This window comes from Capricornis sumatraensis, chromosome 1, assembly GCF_032405125.1.
Source record: "Capricornis sumatraensis isolate serow.1 chromosome 1, serow.2, whole genome shotgun sequence".
In the NCBI taxonomy this organism is placed as follows: domain Eukaryota; kingdom Metazoa; phylum Chordata; class Mammalia; order Artiodactyla; family Bovidae; genus Capricornis; species Capricornis sumatraensis.
Genome location: NC_091069.1, coordinates 129,431,960 through 129,449,285, shown reverse-complemented (window position 1 = coordinate 129,449,285; position 17,326 = coordinate 129,431,960). Strand labels below are relative to the sequence as shown.

The 17,326-nt window shown below is 38.3% G+C and overlaps 1 protein-coding gene across 1 annotated transcript in view; it reads left to right on the top strand.

Annotated features, from left to right (window-relative positions):
- Positions 1-13,975: 13,975 nt before the first annotated feature.
- LOC138077595 (multidrug resistance-associated protein 1-like) overlaps positions 13,976-17,326 on the top strand; it is a 92,481-nt gene continuing 89,130 nt past the window's right edge. The window contains exon 1 of the mRNA XM_068969683.1: positions 13,976-14,096. Coding sequence (XP_068825784.1) covers positions 14,034-14,096 — 63 coding nt within the window. The 5' untranslated portion in view covers positions 13,976-14,033. The remainder of the gene's footprint in view (positions 14,097-17,326) is intronic.

The following is a 17,326-nucleotide window of genomic DNA, read 5'->3' as shown; positions in this document are numbered from 1 at the left end:
GCCATGCTCTCTGTAGCTCAAACCTGAGTTCATACCCCATCTCTGAGCTCATGTCTGAAAACTGATCGCTTGTTCACAGGCGCCTACAATGTGCCTTAACTGCAGAGACATGACGTAACTCATTGACAACCAGACTGAGAAAAGCTGAGGTTATAGCTCTGCTCCAAGAAATAAGGAGTCCTCTCCACCTTCTCTCTCCGACAGGGAGCCCTCCAGAGTTGTATCGTAAGATAATGAAAAATGTGACAAGGGATGGCTTTCTTTGAAAAGATACTTTTAATCACACAAGTGTCTATATAGGTATTTGACTGAGATCTGATCATTGAGAATAAATCATATTATTTTGGCCCATGGAATTTTATGAATGGGTAGTAAAATCCAGTTGCCACTATCATTAAACAAAACAACAAAAACATCAATATAGTTCATTTAAACCTTCTAATTTTCATTATTTCTTCTGAAGTACTATGAAATGTGGCCGAGTGAATCACCCTGTTAGAATGTCTTTGTTATTTTTCATGGACAGATCATGTTTTTGAGATGCCATGTTTTTGCAATACATGTGGAAGCATACTTAATGTTTTCTTAATTATTGCTCAATACCCTAAATGAATCACAAAATAAAATTATATAAAGATTGTGCTGAACACCAATTTAGTCTAGTCCAAGTGAAATGTTTTAAAATGAGTTAATCTGAACTGACACCGAGTTCTTTTTAGGTGGGTCTGTGTTTAGGAAAATACCTTAAGAAGCCACTAGAGGGCAGTGGGAAATTGGGAAAATGTGTCAGAACTGTCTTAACGTAAAACAAAAAATACAATAAAAAATACAAAATAAAATGTGTCAGAATAGAAGGGTGTGAAAATGAGCTGATTAAAATTCTGAGTCAGGACGCTTTTTTGGTGGAAAATATTATGAAATAGTGTTTAATGTTCAATTTCAAATTATTAATTTGCAGCCTAGGTTAACCTAGGTCATCTGTCCAGAACATCGGTAAAGTCAGTTATGCCAGGAAAGGCCTTCACTAAAGTGTGTGCATATGTGTGTGTGTTGAAAATAAGGAAAATTCTTTCTGTTTTGTAAGTTCTTTTGTATTGTTTATTCATAGATTCCACTTATAAGGGATGTCATGCAATATTTCTCCTTCTCTGTCTGACTTACTTCACTCAATATGACACTCACAAAACAGAGACTCACAGACTTAGAGAATGAACTTATGGTTGCTAGGGGAAAGAATGGAGGGAAGGGGTTGTTAGAGAGTTTGGGATAGACATGTATACACATTGCTATATTTAAAATGGATACCCAACAAGGACCTACTGTATAGCAAAGAGAACTCTGCTCAGTGTCATTGACAGCCTGGATGGGGAAGTTTGGGGGAGAATGGATACAAATATATGTATGGCTGAGTCCCTTTGCCATTCACCCAAAATTATCACATTATTTGTTAATCAGCTATCAGTTAAGTTCAGTCGCTCAGTCATGTCCGACTCTTTGCCACCCCATGAATCGCAGCACGCAAGGCCTCCCTGTCCATCACCATCTCCCGGAGTTCACTCAGACTCACCACCATCGAGTCCGTGATGCCATCCAGCCATCTCATCCTCAGTCGTCCCCTTCTCTTCCTGCCCCAAGTCCCTCCCAGCATCAGAGTCTTTTCCAATGAGTCAACTCTTCTCATGAGGTGGCCAAAGTACTGGAGCTTCAGCTTTAGCATCATTCCTTCCAAAGAAATCCCAGGGTTGATCTCCTTCACCCCAACACAAAATAAAAATTTTAAAAAAAGAAGAAGAAAAGAAAGAAAACTCTGAGTTCACTAAGTTAACAGGGTGTGGAGCAGTGGCAGTCAATTATTTGCCATAATTTAGTGGAAGCAAGAGTTTGAGAGTAAAGATGGCTGTGACTAAAGAATAGGCTTGATATTCCCAGAAACCTTGGGGAGTCCCTTGAATATTTCATTAATTCATGGATATGGGGTTAGAATCAATCTTACGATCTCAAGTAGCAGGATGAGTTTAGTCATCACAGAAGACTTAAATATTCATACACAGAGAGACGTACACACACCATCATTATTAAGAAAAATATTAGCACAGGGTTTTTAAGGGTTATTGGTTCATGATGGGAGATAAAACAGTCACAGCATCAAAATAGACTCTCCTAGTTACTAGAAATGTATTTCTATCTCTATTCCTAACTCTATCTGTATCTATCTGTCAAAAATAAGCAGGGATATATATTTATCTCATGTATGTATCACATTATGTGATAGTCGGGTCCAACCTCACACAACCCCTTATAGCCCACCGGGCTCCTCTGCACATGGAATTCTCCAGGCAAGAATACTGGAGTGGGTAACCATTCCCTTCTCCAGAGGATCTTCTCGACTTAGGGACTGAACCCTAGTCACCTGCTTGGCAGGCAAATGCTTTACACTGAGCCACCTGAGAAGTCATATATGCGTCAGGGATTGGTAAACTATGAACCACAGGCCGCATTCAGCTTTCTGTTTGTGTAAGTTTTTATTGTATTAATGGCAATACAGCCACACCATTGCCTGTGGCTGCTTTCACATTACGGAGGCAAAGTGGAGTAGTTGTGTCAGAAATTTTAGGGACCTCAGGATTTGTGGTTCTGCTAGTTTAGTCATCTTTGTTCTCAAGGGAGGATTCTTCACCATGAGACCCAGTAATATAGTTCCATTAAACTAAAAGTTGAGCCTATCACCTGGCCACGTAGAGCTTCTCATACCAATAAATCAACATGCAAAGATGGAGGGGAGTGTCCTGCCTGGGTAATTAATTCTGAGTAGGTAGAATAAATGGATTGCTACTACACCAGGGCATAAATATAAACACTGTGTTGTGAATCTGGAATTCAGGTCATTCTCTGGTAGTTGGTGTTATCAAATTGGTTTTTATTTAAAGTGTCCAGCAGATGGTGCTCAAGCAACTTATTAATGCATGGTTGACTTAGGGGCTCCCATTGCCTGCCGATTTGCTCCTGGCCAGCCATCCTTCGCCTGAGAAAGGTAAAGGATGGATTTGCAATTGCTAATGCTAGAGCTGGACAGCCTCCTGATTCTATATAGGAGCTAAATGTAATTGCTTATTTAACTTTTCGTGTAGAAAGAAAAAAGGTCAAACCAATACCTTACAGCTTTTATACACCTTTACTGATACACTTTTGTATGGAATCATAGAATCATCTTGAAATTAAATCAGAAAGTGTTATGGGCATAAGGGCAACAATACTTTATAATCATATGCTATACTTTTAATTGAAAAGTCATATTTGAAAGGTGTGCTCTAATTTTAATTCATGCTTGGCACACTATTTTGTTCTACAATTAGCCTTTAATCCTGAACAAGAACACTCAGTAAAGCTTGTTTGATTTTTCTAAGACTCCCTCATCAGGTGAAATAGTCAAAATATTAAGGGGAATGTCAGCTAAAATGTACAATTCTATAGATAATCTAAAGCAATTGCTAGGCAAAGTTGAAAAAAGTTAGACCATATAAAGGGTTTAATTGTTCTGGTCAAAATGCTTGATAGCACGGGCTCTGGAGAACAGCTTGGGTTCAAATGCTCTGTAGAAGTTGGAGAAAACTTAGATTTTCTGTGCCTCATTTTCCTCACCAATAAAATTTCTTTCTAATTTCTTTCTCACAAGTTTACTCTGAAATCATATGAGTACAAAGAAAGCACTTTTAGAACATGTTTGGCATGTGGGAAGTACTAAATAAATTCAAATATTATTGTCATTATTACTTAATAAACAAATTTAAATTTTGTAAATAGATGTCTGAATTATTAAAATTTTATTGTATAATTTGGGCCGTTCGTTTAAGTTAAGTTTGTCCTTTTTCCTTATTTAAATATTTCATGCAAATCATCTTTCTTTATAAAATGCAATGTTATCTTCCATTTAAATAGCATGATATTTGGGGTATATGTAAGTAACTTGAAATGGATTTCAATTTTAAATCAGGATTATATTCATTAGTCAGAATTAATTTCCTTAGACTTATTTATGAATGACACATTCTGTTTCAATATACCAATATTTATATGCTTGATAATTAAAATATAGTTGTGAATTTTATGCTTAACTGGAATAAATAGTTTAGAATGCACATCCTATGTATTTTATTTTATTTTATCCTATGTATTTTTAAAAAGTGCTCAACTTAATATATCTCAGTTAATTCTGTAGATACAACCACCTACGGGTTTTCTTCTAGTGCAAAAGTTTGCTAAAGTTGACTGACTTTAATAGGAACACTGGAGGGCTCCTCTCTCCCCAAAGGTCTCATTTATGGAAACTGCTGCACCTGTTTACATTGAGCAACTATCCATGAAGTCCTAACAGTGTAACTTTGATTATATTGAAAACTTATCAGTACTCCTGAAGTTAATGACTGCATTTAATAAAACCCTACCACATACACTTATTTTGCAACTCAAGAAAATAATTCTAAATATTTATGATAAAAATGAATCTGCCAAACTGTTAAACAGTGTTTTGAAACAAATGGAACAATGAGAACCATGAGCCCTCATAGCAAAGCATAGCCTACTATTAAAGAATAAAACATACTTGGATGCAATAATCACTAAAGTATTATCATGTTGGCATGAAAATACATCAGTGAAAAAGAACAGAAAGTTCAGAAACATAAACTGTATATGATAACTTAAATATAAGGAAGTATATATCACTAAGTACTGGCAAAAGGGATCAGTCAGTTCAGTTCAGTTCAATCACTCAGTTGTGTCCGACTCTTTGCGACCCCATGAATTGCAGCATGCCAGGCCTCCCTGTCCATCACCAACTCCTGGAGTTCACTCAGACTCGCGTCCATCAAGTCAGTGATGCCATCCCGCCATCTCATCCTCCGTCATCCCCTTCTCCCCTTGCCCGCAATCCCTCCCAGCATCAGAGTCTTTTCCAATGAGTCAACTCTTGGCATGAAGTGGCCAAAGTGGATAACATTTAATAAACAATGTTATGGTAAATTAACCATTTAGAAAAATAGATACAAATATTATAACATGTTAAGAATTAAATTCTAATCAGGTTAAAAGGTTAAATTTAAAAAAAATCAGGTCTTAAGAAAAGCCAATCCTCTCAAAAATCCTGCAAGATTTTTTATATTATTTGCATAGTGTGACTGGAAAAGCTTATCTCAAAGACGTTAAGTAACCTACCCAAGGTCACTGTGCTAATTACGGAAAGAGTAAGTCAGTTCAGTCAGTTCAGTCACTCAATCGTGTCCGACTCTTTGTGACCCCATGAATCGCAGCACGCCAGGCCTCCCTGTCCATCACCAACTCCCGGAGTTCACTCAGACTCACGTCCATCGAGTCCGTGATGCCATCCAGCCATCTCATCCTCGGTCGTCCCCTTCTCCTCCTGCCCCCGATTCCTCCCAGCAAAGAGTAAGTAGTCAAATGCAAGTCTACTTTTTAATAATTTTATTTATTTATTTCAGTGGCTTCTCTTGTTGCTTGTTGCAGAGCAACAGGCTCTAGGGCTTCAGTAGGTATGACTGCCAGGCTCTATAGCACAGGCTCAGTAATTCCAGTGGATGGAACTTAGCTGCTCCACAGCCTGTGGGGTCTTCCCAGACCAGGGATTGAACATGTGTCCCTTGCATTGGCAGATGGATTCTTACCACTGAGCCACAGGGAAGCACATGCAAGTCTATTTAAATACAAAATCTATACTATTCTTTTACAATTCTATACTAAGTGCTTGGAATAGTGCCTGACATATTTTGAACTAGACAAATTTATCATTGTTAGTGGTGTTTACACCATTACAATCATTATTATCCATAGAATTACAGGAGAGTTTGAAAATTGATGAAATAAATAAACCAGTTTAGAAATAAATATGGCCTGGAAACAAGGTAAATTAGTAGTATACCTTTACATGATGTTGTCCAAGGTTACCAAGAGCCATTCAAATTTTTAAACCTTCTGTTTTAGTGATTCTCGGTAATTTTTTCAAGGAGGTAGCAAAAAAGTGAATGAGAATATTTTCTGCACAAAGGAAAAGCTCCTCTGTGACAGTAAAAATTTGAAAATCATCTAAAACTTGAAGAATTGACATTACTTCATTAATTAAATTTGCTGCATTATCACAATAGAATAGAAGGTTAATTATTTGATAATTAAGTGATAATGCAGCAAAAGGAAAGACATAAACGTAATCTTGGTAAAAAAGTAATTAATTGCAATAATGATGCTTACAGAGAAAATCACACAGAGTTACCATCCCAAGGATAAGGAGTTTCAGTATTTCTTTTCTTCGCTTTTTTAAAAAAATATATTTTATGTTTGTTCAACTCATAAAACTGGGAGGTATTATATTTAGGTAATTTGCTTAATATATTCATTAATATAATTATCATTTCCAAAGACACATAGTATATTTGACATTTAAATTCAAATTGATGTGCTTTAATTATATTTTTTCAGCTCATTACAAAGGGATAAATTTAACACACTAAGTAATATATTTTCACTTTTTTCCAAATTTGAAAAAAATAATTTTTTGTTTAATCTTTGTATTTAATCTCTTTAATCCTTAAATTAATTCCAAACTAATAATTAATCACTGGAGGAGGGTGAGAAACCGTGTCTAAATTTTAGTAAGAATTTAGTATGATTAAGGATAATCACTTCCATAGCCTTGGAAGGATCTATAACTTTTCTGATTTCTCTCTGTTCATTAATGTAACATTTTTAAAACCTAATTAATAAAACTCTTCCTCCTGTATCTCATCTTGTCCCATAAATTCATCTTGTTAATGTTAATTGGAAGATAATAACTGCATTCCTGTTTCATAACCACCACCTTTTCTTTAATAGACAAAGCTTAATAGTGATTCTAAGTAGGAGAATATTGGCCCAGGAGGGGATAGGCAAAGAAGCAGAAATCGTAAACAACCTGTTGTGACTTCTTTTTCAAGCTTTCAAATACACGTGATTTTATTATCTCTATTCCAGGTACTTGAACAATATTTAACATTATTTTGAAATGATGTGTTTTTAAATAAACAAACCAAAAACTACCAATGTAACTATGAACCAGTGTTCTCTTATCTATTAGGTGTGTTATTTTATACTTCTTTAGAGAGTTCCTTAACCCACTCTAGTACTCTTGCCTGGAAGATCCCATGGACGGAGGAGCCTGGTAGGCTATAGTCTATGGGGTCGCAAAGAGTCGGACATGACTGAGCGACTTCACTTCACTTCACTTCACTTCACTTATAGAGTTCCTTTAGATTTAGACAGAGGTTTTATTGTATCACTGTTGTGCCTACTTAAACAAGATAAATAGAATCAAACCAAATCAATTAATATATTCCTTTAAAAATGTTTTAATCTTTTTTCTACTTTCTTTTTTAATTGGAAGAAAATTGCCTTACAATGTGTTGGTTTCTGCCATACAACAACTCAAATCAGTCATAGTAGTACATGTATCACCTCCCTCTTGAGCTTCCCTCCGCTCCCCCCGTGCCATCCCCTAGTTATCACAGAGCGCCAGGCTGGTCTCCCTGGTCTCCCTATCAGCTTCACACTAGCTATCTGTTTTACACATGACAGTCTGTTTATGTCAATGCTACTTTCTCCATCCGTTCCGCTCTTTCCTTACCCTACTGTGTCCACGAGACCTTTCTCTGTATCTGCTTCTCCATTCCTTCCCTGCAAATAGATTCATCAATCATTTTTCTAGATTTATGTGTTTGTGTGTGTGTGTGTTAATATATTTGTTTTTCTCTTTCTGACTTGCTTCCCTCTGTATGACAGGCTCTAAGTTCATCCATTTATGTTGATGAACCAATTAATATATTTCTAAATGTCTTTAGACTCAGATCCAACTTTAACAAGTCTTTCTTTGAATTAGAGTAGTTTGGTCATCCTTGTCCACACAGTATCATCCACTGTGCCTCACCAAGAACTGCAGTGGGGTGGATACTCTGAAAAGTGCCCCACTGTTATCCAGCTTTCTTCCAAACTGTTGCTAGTTTTCATGTCAAGATTTCCTTGCATATTACCAAATACTACCACATTCCTTCCTCTTCTTTTACCTCAGGTATTTGCTGAAAGACCTTTTTTCATTAGCATCTTTTGCTGATCATAAATAAATTGCAACAAAACCACCCATATTCCTTTTCCTCTTCCCCTCATTATTTTTTCCCTTGGCATTTATTCCCCCCGACATCAAAACGTTTCCTCAACTTATGTTTTTATTTTCTGTTCCTCAAACATGCTAAATTGTAAGCTTATGAAGCAAGATTTTACTTCCCTTTCCACCTTCCCTTTTTTTTTAACCCCAAACCTATCACAGTGCCTATCCCATGATAGATATGTAATGAATAACTGATAAATGACTCAGAGACTACCCACCTAAACTATGGAAAATTCATACAAGTATTCCTAGTTCACTGGAATCAGAATGAAAAGGTTTGCACAGTGAGAAAGTGTACTTTCCAGGAACACTCCTCTACGGTAACAACCATGTCCCTTTTTGCTCACATCATCTTTCCTAGTTCTGTTAATATCAATGTGCACACAAGCCACCACAGCTCTTAAATTTAGTGTACACTCTTTCCCTCCATTCTGAATACCTTGATTTTAAAACTGTTTCTGGTCAACTCTTGGCTTAGAGACTATATGTCTCTCTTCACGTTATCTGTTTCCACAAAAATTCACGGGTTTGCTTGTGTGAACTTAATTAGATACTGAATGTGAACTGAACTGAACTGAACTAAATGTGAGTATTTTACTATGCAACTGATGCATAATAAATACACTCTAAATATGAGCTATTATTAAGTTGTAAGGTCCCTGGGCTCTGTTCTAGCTTCTTACATGAGTTTGACAAAAGTATTCAAATCTACTTGAAATGCATTATGTATGGAATGTCCAGAAAGAATCCCATAGAGATATGTGGAATAAGATTCAGCCGGTGTGCATGTAAGTTGCACTTTATCTCACGTCTGCCTCCTTAGAAACCAAATAATGTTTCAGATGATGGTAGGGAGAGGAAAGCAGGGAAATAAAGAAAAGTACTGCAGGTATAGCAGACTTAGTCATGGGAAGATTTTATAAGTAATTTGTACCATGAAAGGGACTTCGCCAGTGGCTCAGTGGTAGAGAATCTGCCTGCAATGTAGGATCCGCAAGAGACATGTATTTGAACCCTGGGTCCAGAAGACCCCCTGGAGGATGGCATAGCGACCCACTGCAGTATTCTTGCCTGGAGAATCCCATGACAGAGGAGCCTGGCAAGCTGTAGTCCAAAGGATTGCAGAGTAAGACAGGACTGAGGCAACTTAGCACACATGCACGCACATCATAAAAAGTATGAAAAACAGAGATGAATTCAGTTTTCTGCACTTATTATTCTGTCCAGTGTGTTCATCACATTAAACCTGTGAGGCTTCACTAGCTAATCTGGGAAGAGGTGCCTACCCTGGTTGACTATTCTCTAATATTGCATCCTGTTCACTTACTTCATTGCACTATAGATTTTGCAGTTATTTATTTGTTCTTGGTGTACTTGTTTCTTCTTTTTTCCCACTAGTGTATACTTTGATGAGGACTGGAATGATTCATTATATTTCTGGCACCTGCCAGAATGCCTAGTACAGGGAGGTACTAAATTAATGCTTGTTAAAAAAAATTAACAGGAACATTCAGGAAAATATAGTGGAGCTCTAAAGAAAAATTTTGTAAAATATTTGGAAATTCCTTTTTTGCTGACTTGTATGGCTATAACTTTGGGATGGCAACAAAAATGATCACAAGCCCAAGATCTTCTATCCATGGGATTCTCCAGGCAAGAATACTGAAGTGGGTTGCCATGCTCTCCTCCAGGGGATCTTCCTGATCCAGGGATCAAACCCACGTCTCTGTCTCCCATGTCTCCAGCACTGCAGATGAATTCTTTATCACTGAGCCAAGGGGGAAACCCCCTAAATGCGCAGACTTTTCAGCTTTTCTCTCAAGTTTGCAAATCAGTAGCAATGTGAGGCACAGTAGAAGGGTATTAGATTGGTATAGTGGGGACCAAAAAGCACAAAGAATCCTGGATTCAAGGAAATCTGATATTTTCCCCCAGTTTTCCTTGACTGTAATGTTGGGAAAGTCATCAGACTTTCTCCAGACCTAGTCACCTCCTCTGTGACATGGGGGGCTTGGGATATATCCTGAAAACCCTGTAATCTTAGTTTTAATTTCCAGCATTCTATCATGTATACTATCATGTAAGAATTGAATCGCCAGTCCATGTCTGATGCAGGATACAGCATGCTTGGGGCTGGTGCATGGGGATGACCCACTGAGATGTTATGGGGAGGGAGGTGGGAGGGGGGTTCATGTTTGGGAACACATGTAAGAATTAAAGATTTTAAAATTTAAAAAATAAAAAAAATAAAAAAAAATAAAAAACATCTAATGGGTTTTAAAATTAATTAATTTTTTTCCATTTACAGTTTTAATTTCTAAGGTGACAAACATCAATAGAGCTATCTCACACACAAAAATGTTACTTGGGTACTCAATAACTTTCAAAAATTTAAAGAAGTCTTGAGTCAAAAATATATATATATATATATTGAGAAAACTCGATCTAAGAAAAATGCAATATCAGTCCTCAAAAAGAGAAAGTCCTCCAAACACTGACCATGAGGCAGAGTTAGAGTTAGCCTATGCATTGTTCACTAAGTGACTAGCTAAGTAATAATCATCACAATAATTTATGCAGTGTTCACCACGTGCGCTTGCTGTTCTAAGTAATTTACTTGTAACATGATTGAATCACACAGTCCTTACAGCAAACCTATGAGAAAGGCACTACGTTTCTAGTTTACAAGTGAGCCAGGAGGTGTTAATGATTTGCTGGTAAATAGTGGTGCCAGGCCTGCGTCTGCAGGCTTCTTTAGAGTCTGTGTACTCAGTCACATTCTGAGTTCCTGGTAGGTGTGGTGTGTGCATGGAACAGAACATCATGCAGCGGCCAGGAACAATGAGTGGGATATTACATAGCCTCACATAGGTAGATGCTGTACTAATCACATTAAATTAAAAAATACAGGGGGATAGAGGGAATAATAAAAAGTTATTATTGTCCAATAACTTCATAGGAAAGTACCATTTGTCTATATATTTGAAACAGATAAAATAGCACCATAGTGCTTTTAAGTATAAAGAAGCGTCTCAATACATGTGTAGAAGTTGAACTGAAAAGACACTTATTCGGAACTCCAAATCAGTGACTTATGATGGGGAAACAGTATAAATTAAAATAAAATAAAAATGATACTTCACAAAATGATGATGCTATGCCATGAACTGAATAGTGTCATGAATTCAATTTTTAATACCAAGGTTAATGAGAGCAAAAAAAAAAAAAAAAAAAATCTCTTCCACCCCTCAGTCAGGAAAGATGAGTGACTTCTCACCCAGGATGATAAACATATCCCCAGAGAATTACAGGAAACAGGCAGATTCTTTTCAGTTTTACTTTTTAATCATCCTCAGAGATGCTTTTTCTGTTTTTAAAGATTTTGTTGTTGTAGACCATTTCTTTTTAAAAGTCTTTACTGAATTTGTTACAATATTGGCTCTGTTTTGAATGTTTTGTTTTACTTGCCCTGAGGCTTGTGGGGTCTTAGTTTCGAGACCAGAGATCAAACCAGCATCCCCTGCATTGGAAGGTGAAGGCTTAACCACTGGACCACCAGGGAAATCCCAACCTCAGAGGTTCTGACCCTGATCTATGATGCTTTCCACGATAAGGAAGGGTGAGGTGCAGTGCCTGCGGAATGCAGGAAGTAGAGCAAAATCCCTGGAAGGATAACAACTCTAGTAATGAATCTTCCTTGCAACCTAAAAAAATTAAATATTGTGATGTTAAAATATGCCCCGCTCATTATTAAATCCCTAAGCCCTTATATTCTACTTCTCTCTAATCTTCTTTTTGCTGGAAAAGGAAATGTTTATTTCCCAATTCAGCTAGCATGAGAATGGAGTGAGTCAGAATGCTAATTTTGTGGGAAGATTTTGTTTATGCCAGGGCCATGTTATTTAACATTTTCTGTTCCTTAGACAAATTGGAATGTTTCACTGAGTTTCCCTTAATTAAGCATTGGAGCAATAAAAACTGTAATTTCTTTCATAAAACAAAAACAAACAAGAAACCCCAGGCCTTCCCTTTCATTAGCACCGTCTTATCTTGTATCTCCTCCTGCAGAAACTTGACATTAAAATGTAATTTTCTGGGGCACCCAAGGATGTTTCCCTCAATCCCTTTTGGTGAGGACTCCAGCACTCCGGTTCCCCAACACACCTTAAAGCCTTTCTAACTTAATCTATTCCATTACCTTAGGCATTCCTCTTTCCCACCAATCCAGGAGCTGGGGCACTTTAAAGAGCTGAGTATTTATGGAAATCTGTCTGTTCCCTGTTGTTAGAACTACGCTTTCCTGAGGGAATTAATTCCAACAGGAAGGAAGAAAATGTTGAATCTGAAGCCTGATCTAGTTCCAGGCCTTGCTTTTCTTGTCTTCCCCCTCTGTGGTACAGGTTCAAGTTCCTTCTTTCCTTGTAACTAACAACCAGGAGATATCTCTTTAAGAAGAGGATGACTTTTCTGATTAGAATCCAAAGAATAAAAGGTTTAAACCTGTAGATGGGGAAATAATCCCTCAGGCTGAGGCTGATAAGTAAAAGATGTCCCCAAACTGATAGGTGAATTTGTTGAAAAGTCCTGGAAAATGTGAAACAGGATTTCTCAATCCTGAACTTTGACTTCAGTTCTTCACAGACACATTTACAGTGAAATCTACAACTTCCTCTTTGCATGGGGTCCGACAAATACAGTCTGAAGACAGGAAGAAAGCCACATTAATGGTGTTCTAAACATTCTCTAGCACTGTAACTCTATGAGGTGTCATTTGGTCTGTGTCTTATGTAGGCACTGTCGTAGATCCACTTTGTGGGCAGGCTAAAACTCCCCCTACATAACATCTTTGAACCATGTTTTCCAGGATGCTGTGTTTGTTTTTTTTCTTTCTCTAAATACTCAATTCTTTTTTCTACTTCTAACATTAATTTTAAGAAGCAGACAGAATATTTCTTGGTTCTAAAACTCTTGTAAAATTATCACATTTCCTTATCCTTATCTCCATTATACAGAATTCTTAAAGTTAGTCCCTCTTCTGTTATTTCAAGTTCTAAGTTAATCAAAACAAAATAATTTCATTAGACCAATGACACATCTCATGGAAAGGGATTTGTTGCATAAACGAATACTTATTTATACAAGGTTCATGATCCATGAGTATTTATTAAATGTCAAAATGCTATCCTTAATTTTCATATCCCCCTTTATATGTTATGTATCATATTTCACCTAGTTCTTTGCTAACCTTAGTTACTACGAAGTTACTCCATTTACTACATAGCCTTATGATTAATTTGAAAAGTAAAATTTAGATTCCCTATACTGTCATTTTTTCTTAATACTAAGAGAAGCATTTCATTAGTTTGTTTTTTTTTTTAAGTTTCTAATCTTAAAGTCCTTGCAGTTAATTTCTCTCTGTAAAATTCTACTGACACCTGTTTTCTATAAGGGACAGATATTAACATTCTGTTTGCAAACACATAAATGTCACCCCAGGGAGGAAAGAGCTTTGAGTTTCTATTACAAAGGGACACATTTTCTAACTGTGCAACCCTGGAAACTGAGGAGTGAGAATTACTGAGTCCAGTACAAGTTCCCCAAAAGGCAGAGATGTTTTGATTCTAAGGAAGGTCCCACTTCCCAGCGGGCCCCTCCCTCTTTCCAGCCGCCGCCCGGGCGCGGGCGGGGGAGGGCTGGGCGACCGCCGACACGCCCGGGCAGGGCGCTCGCGTCCTTCCACCTTACAGACGCCGGATTGACAGTCCCCCAGAAAGAGAGCTGTCAGCCCGGACCTCTCTCCGCTTCCCGTCGCCGGGAGTCCGCGTGGACCATGTTTTCCATCCTGGGGAGATGGGGCGCGAGCGGCTTCTACCAGCGGGTCACCGAGGCGCAGGTAAAGCTCTTTGGTGGAGGTGGGAGAGGCGGGGCGGTTTTCCGGCCAATCTGGGGACCAAGGGAAGTGGGGAGAGTTGACTGTGCAGACCCTGAAACGTGAATTGATGTCTTAGATCCCTGTATGTGTAGTAGTCAAACACACACACACACACACACACACACACAAACACACACAGAATCTGAAGAGCTAAGATCTGTCCATGGGATGGTGTGAAACTTCACCGAGCTAGATCTCAGTCAAGGTGGCTGCTGGAGGAGGGAAAGAGGCATCTTTGAAGGGATAAGTGCCCCCCCGCCCCCGTAAACAGAAACGAGCGTTTGAGAAAAGAATGAAGGGACCTGAGTTCCGCTTCAGGAGTAGAGGGTGGGACTGTGCCTTGCTCCCCCGGCACTCTATCCCTACCCCCACGCTGTGGTAACAGGTGCTTCTTCTACAGTGGAACTCATGTGCCGTGAATTCTGCTGTTGTATGCCGGCACGTGTACTAAGCCGCTTCAGTCGTGTCCTCTGACTCTTTGAGACCCCATAGACTGCAAACTGCCAGGCTCCTCTGTCCATGGAATTCTCCAGGCAAGAACACTGGAGTGGGTTGCCATTTCCTTCTCCAAGGGAGCTTCCCAACCCAGGGATGGAACCCACCTCTCTTGCATCTCCTACTTTGGCAGGCTGATTCTTTACCACTAGCCCCACCTGGGAAGTCCGATTTCCTAAAAATATCTTACTTGTTTTACTTCTCATCACTACACAAGATAGGTCTTAGAAATAGGCTTAATACAGTTAGATCTGTAGTACTTAAAAAAGGAAGATAAAAAATTTCAGATTCAGAGGATCTTGTTCTCATCCTGGCTTTTGTTAGTGACTTAAAGTGTCAAATAAGTAAGACAGTCTATTAATTACATATGAAACTATAAATTTCTTTAAAAGTAGGACAAATTACATGTACTCTTTTTGAATCTACAGAGTATAGGTATTGAATAAGTCTCTTAAAATGTGCAAGAGCTCCACTAGGACAATATACCTTTCGTTTTTTTTTTTTTGGTTTGTTTTTTTAACTTGAGACATGTCAGGCTTAATCAGCCAAACTGGTTTAACATCATCAGTCTAACCTCAGAGGTGGCCAAAGGCAGTGAATTACAAACAGGTGTGGTGGGAAATTATAAACTCAATTTCTTCACTCCAAATTCAACTGAACTCTTCCTTTAAGATTCCAACTATGTTTATTTCCTTGGCTATTCAGTTCAGTTCAGTCGCTCAGTCCTGTCCAACTCTTTGTGACCCCATGAACTGCAGCACGCCAGGCCTCCCTGTCTATCACCAACTCCCGGAGTTTACCCAAACTCATGTCCATTGAGTCAGTGATGCCATCTAACCATCTCATCCTCTGTCGTCCCCTTCTCTTCCTGCCTTCAATCTTTCCCACCATCAGGGTCTTTTCAAATGAGTCAGGTCTTCGCATCAGGTGTTACTCAACGTCAATCGCTTTTTGGACCAAGAATCCATTTAGAAAAGATTGAAAATACTAATTTAAACAGCATTTTCTGTTTGTTACTTCTATGACACCAAGGTTTTTTTTTGTTTTTTTAAGTTGATGGCTTTCAGGCATGTTGAAAACCTTGTATGGTTATATTTTACTACTTAGACTATATTTTTGGCACAGTAGAACTAAGATAAAAATCCCAGCCTAACCTATAAGCCAAGAACATGACTTTCTGATTGAGTTTCTAGGGCTGGCATAGTGAGGTATAAATAGAAAATCTCTTAAAAATTTTATTGGTTGTGATTAGCATTAATTCATTCACATATTTATTCATGTAAAACATTTTATGAGCTGGACCCTGGAAATATTAAAGAGCAGAGACATTACTTTGCTAACAAAGGTCCATCTAGTCACAGCTATGGTTTTTCAAGTAGTCATGTATGGATGTGAGAGTTGGACTATAAAGAAAGCTGAGCACTGAAGAATTGATCCTTTTGAACTGTGGTGTTGGAGAAGACTCTTGAGAGTCCCTTGGACTGCAAGGAGATCCAACCAGTCCATCCTAAAGGAAATCAGACCTGAATATTCATTGGAAGGACTGATGTTGAAGCTGAAACTCCAATACTTTGGCCACCTGATGTGAAGAACTGACTCATTGGAAAAGACACTCATTGGAAAAGACACTGAAGGCGGGAAGAGAAGGGAATGACAGAGGATGAGACGGTTGGATGGCATCACCGACTCAATGAACATGAGTAAACTCCGGGAATTGATGATGGACAGGGAGGCCTGGAGTGCTGCAGTCCATGGGATTGCAAAGAGTCAGACATGACTGAGTGACTGAACTGAACTGAACTGAAACATAGTATTTTCTACCCTCCAGAGAAGATAAGTTTGAAAGGAAAAAGTACCTGTGGGCAAATTATTGGATAGTCAGGTAAGAGTGAGGGTAAGTTCAGGGAGGACAAGTCTGAAGAGCCTTTACATCTCACGTAAGGAATTTGTTGAGTTTGCTTTGGTAACACAGAACAAGAAATTGAGACTTGGAGGTAGGGATGGGAGGAGAGGAATCACTAATGGTAATACAGCCTCCAGATGATTCAGGCACAAGGAAGATTTAGCCAGCAGAAGTGAAGTACAAGGAAACGGACAAGAAGAAAGGGGTTTCTAAGTAGCAGCAGACAGTAACAGCATGTGACAGGTAGAGCTGAGGGTGTAGAATTATGACCTGAAGATAGAATAAACTTACTGGGTTCAATTCAATGTCTTATGCTTCTCAGCTGGAGGACCTTGGCCAAATTTATTTTATAAACTCTGGGCCTTTGTTTTCTTGTCTGTAAAACTGGGTTGACAAAAATATTCCCACCACTAAGACATATTATATTTAATAATACATATATTTACAACAGAATCTGACACAGAAGCAATTGAAAACCTAAGTTCTAAAAAGCATAAATCCCTTTTGCTTTCTAGGTGGTTTTCCTTCTCTGTGAGACTTCCTGTATAGGCATTTTTCCATATCTTCCTTCACTCTTCCCAGGGTCATTCTCTAATACCCACAAAGGAAGTTCCTGAAGTTAGGGGTTATTAGATATTGTTAACGGTAGCAGTCACACAAACCAGATCCTCAGGAGGCTACATCTCAAGGTTGAACCCAAAGAAGATCGCCAGCAACATGTTTCATTAAATCCTGGACCCAGGTTCTGCTGTGGGCTAACCTTCCTGCTCCTCCATCACAATACAAAAATAAC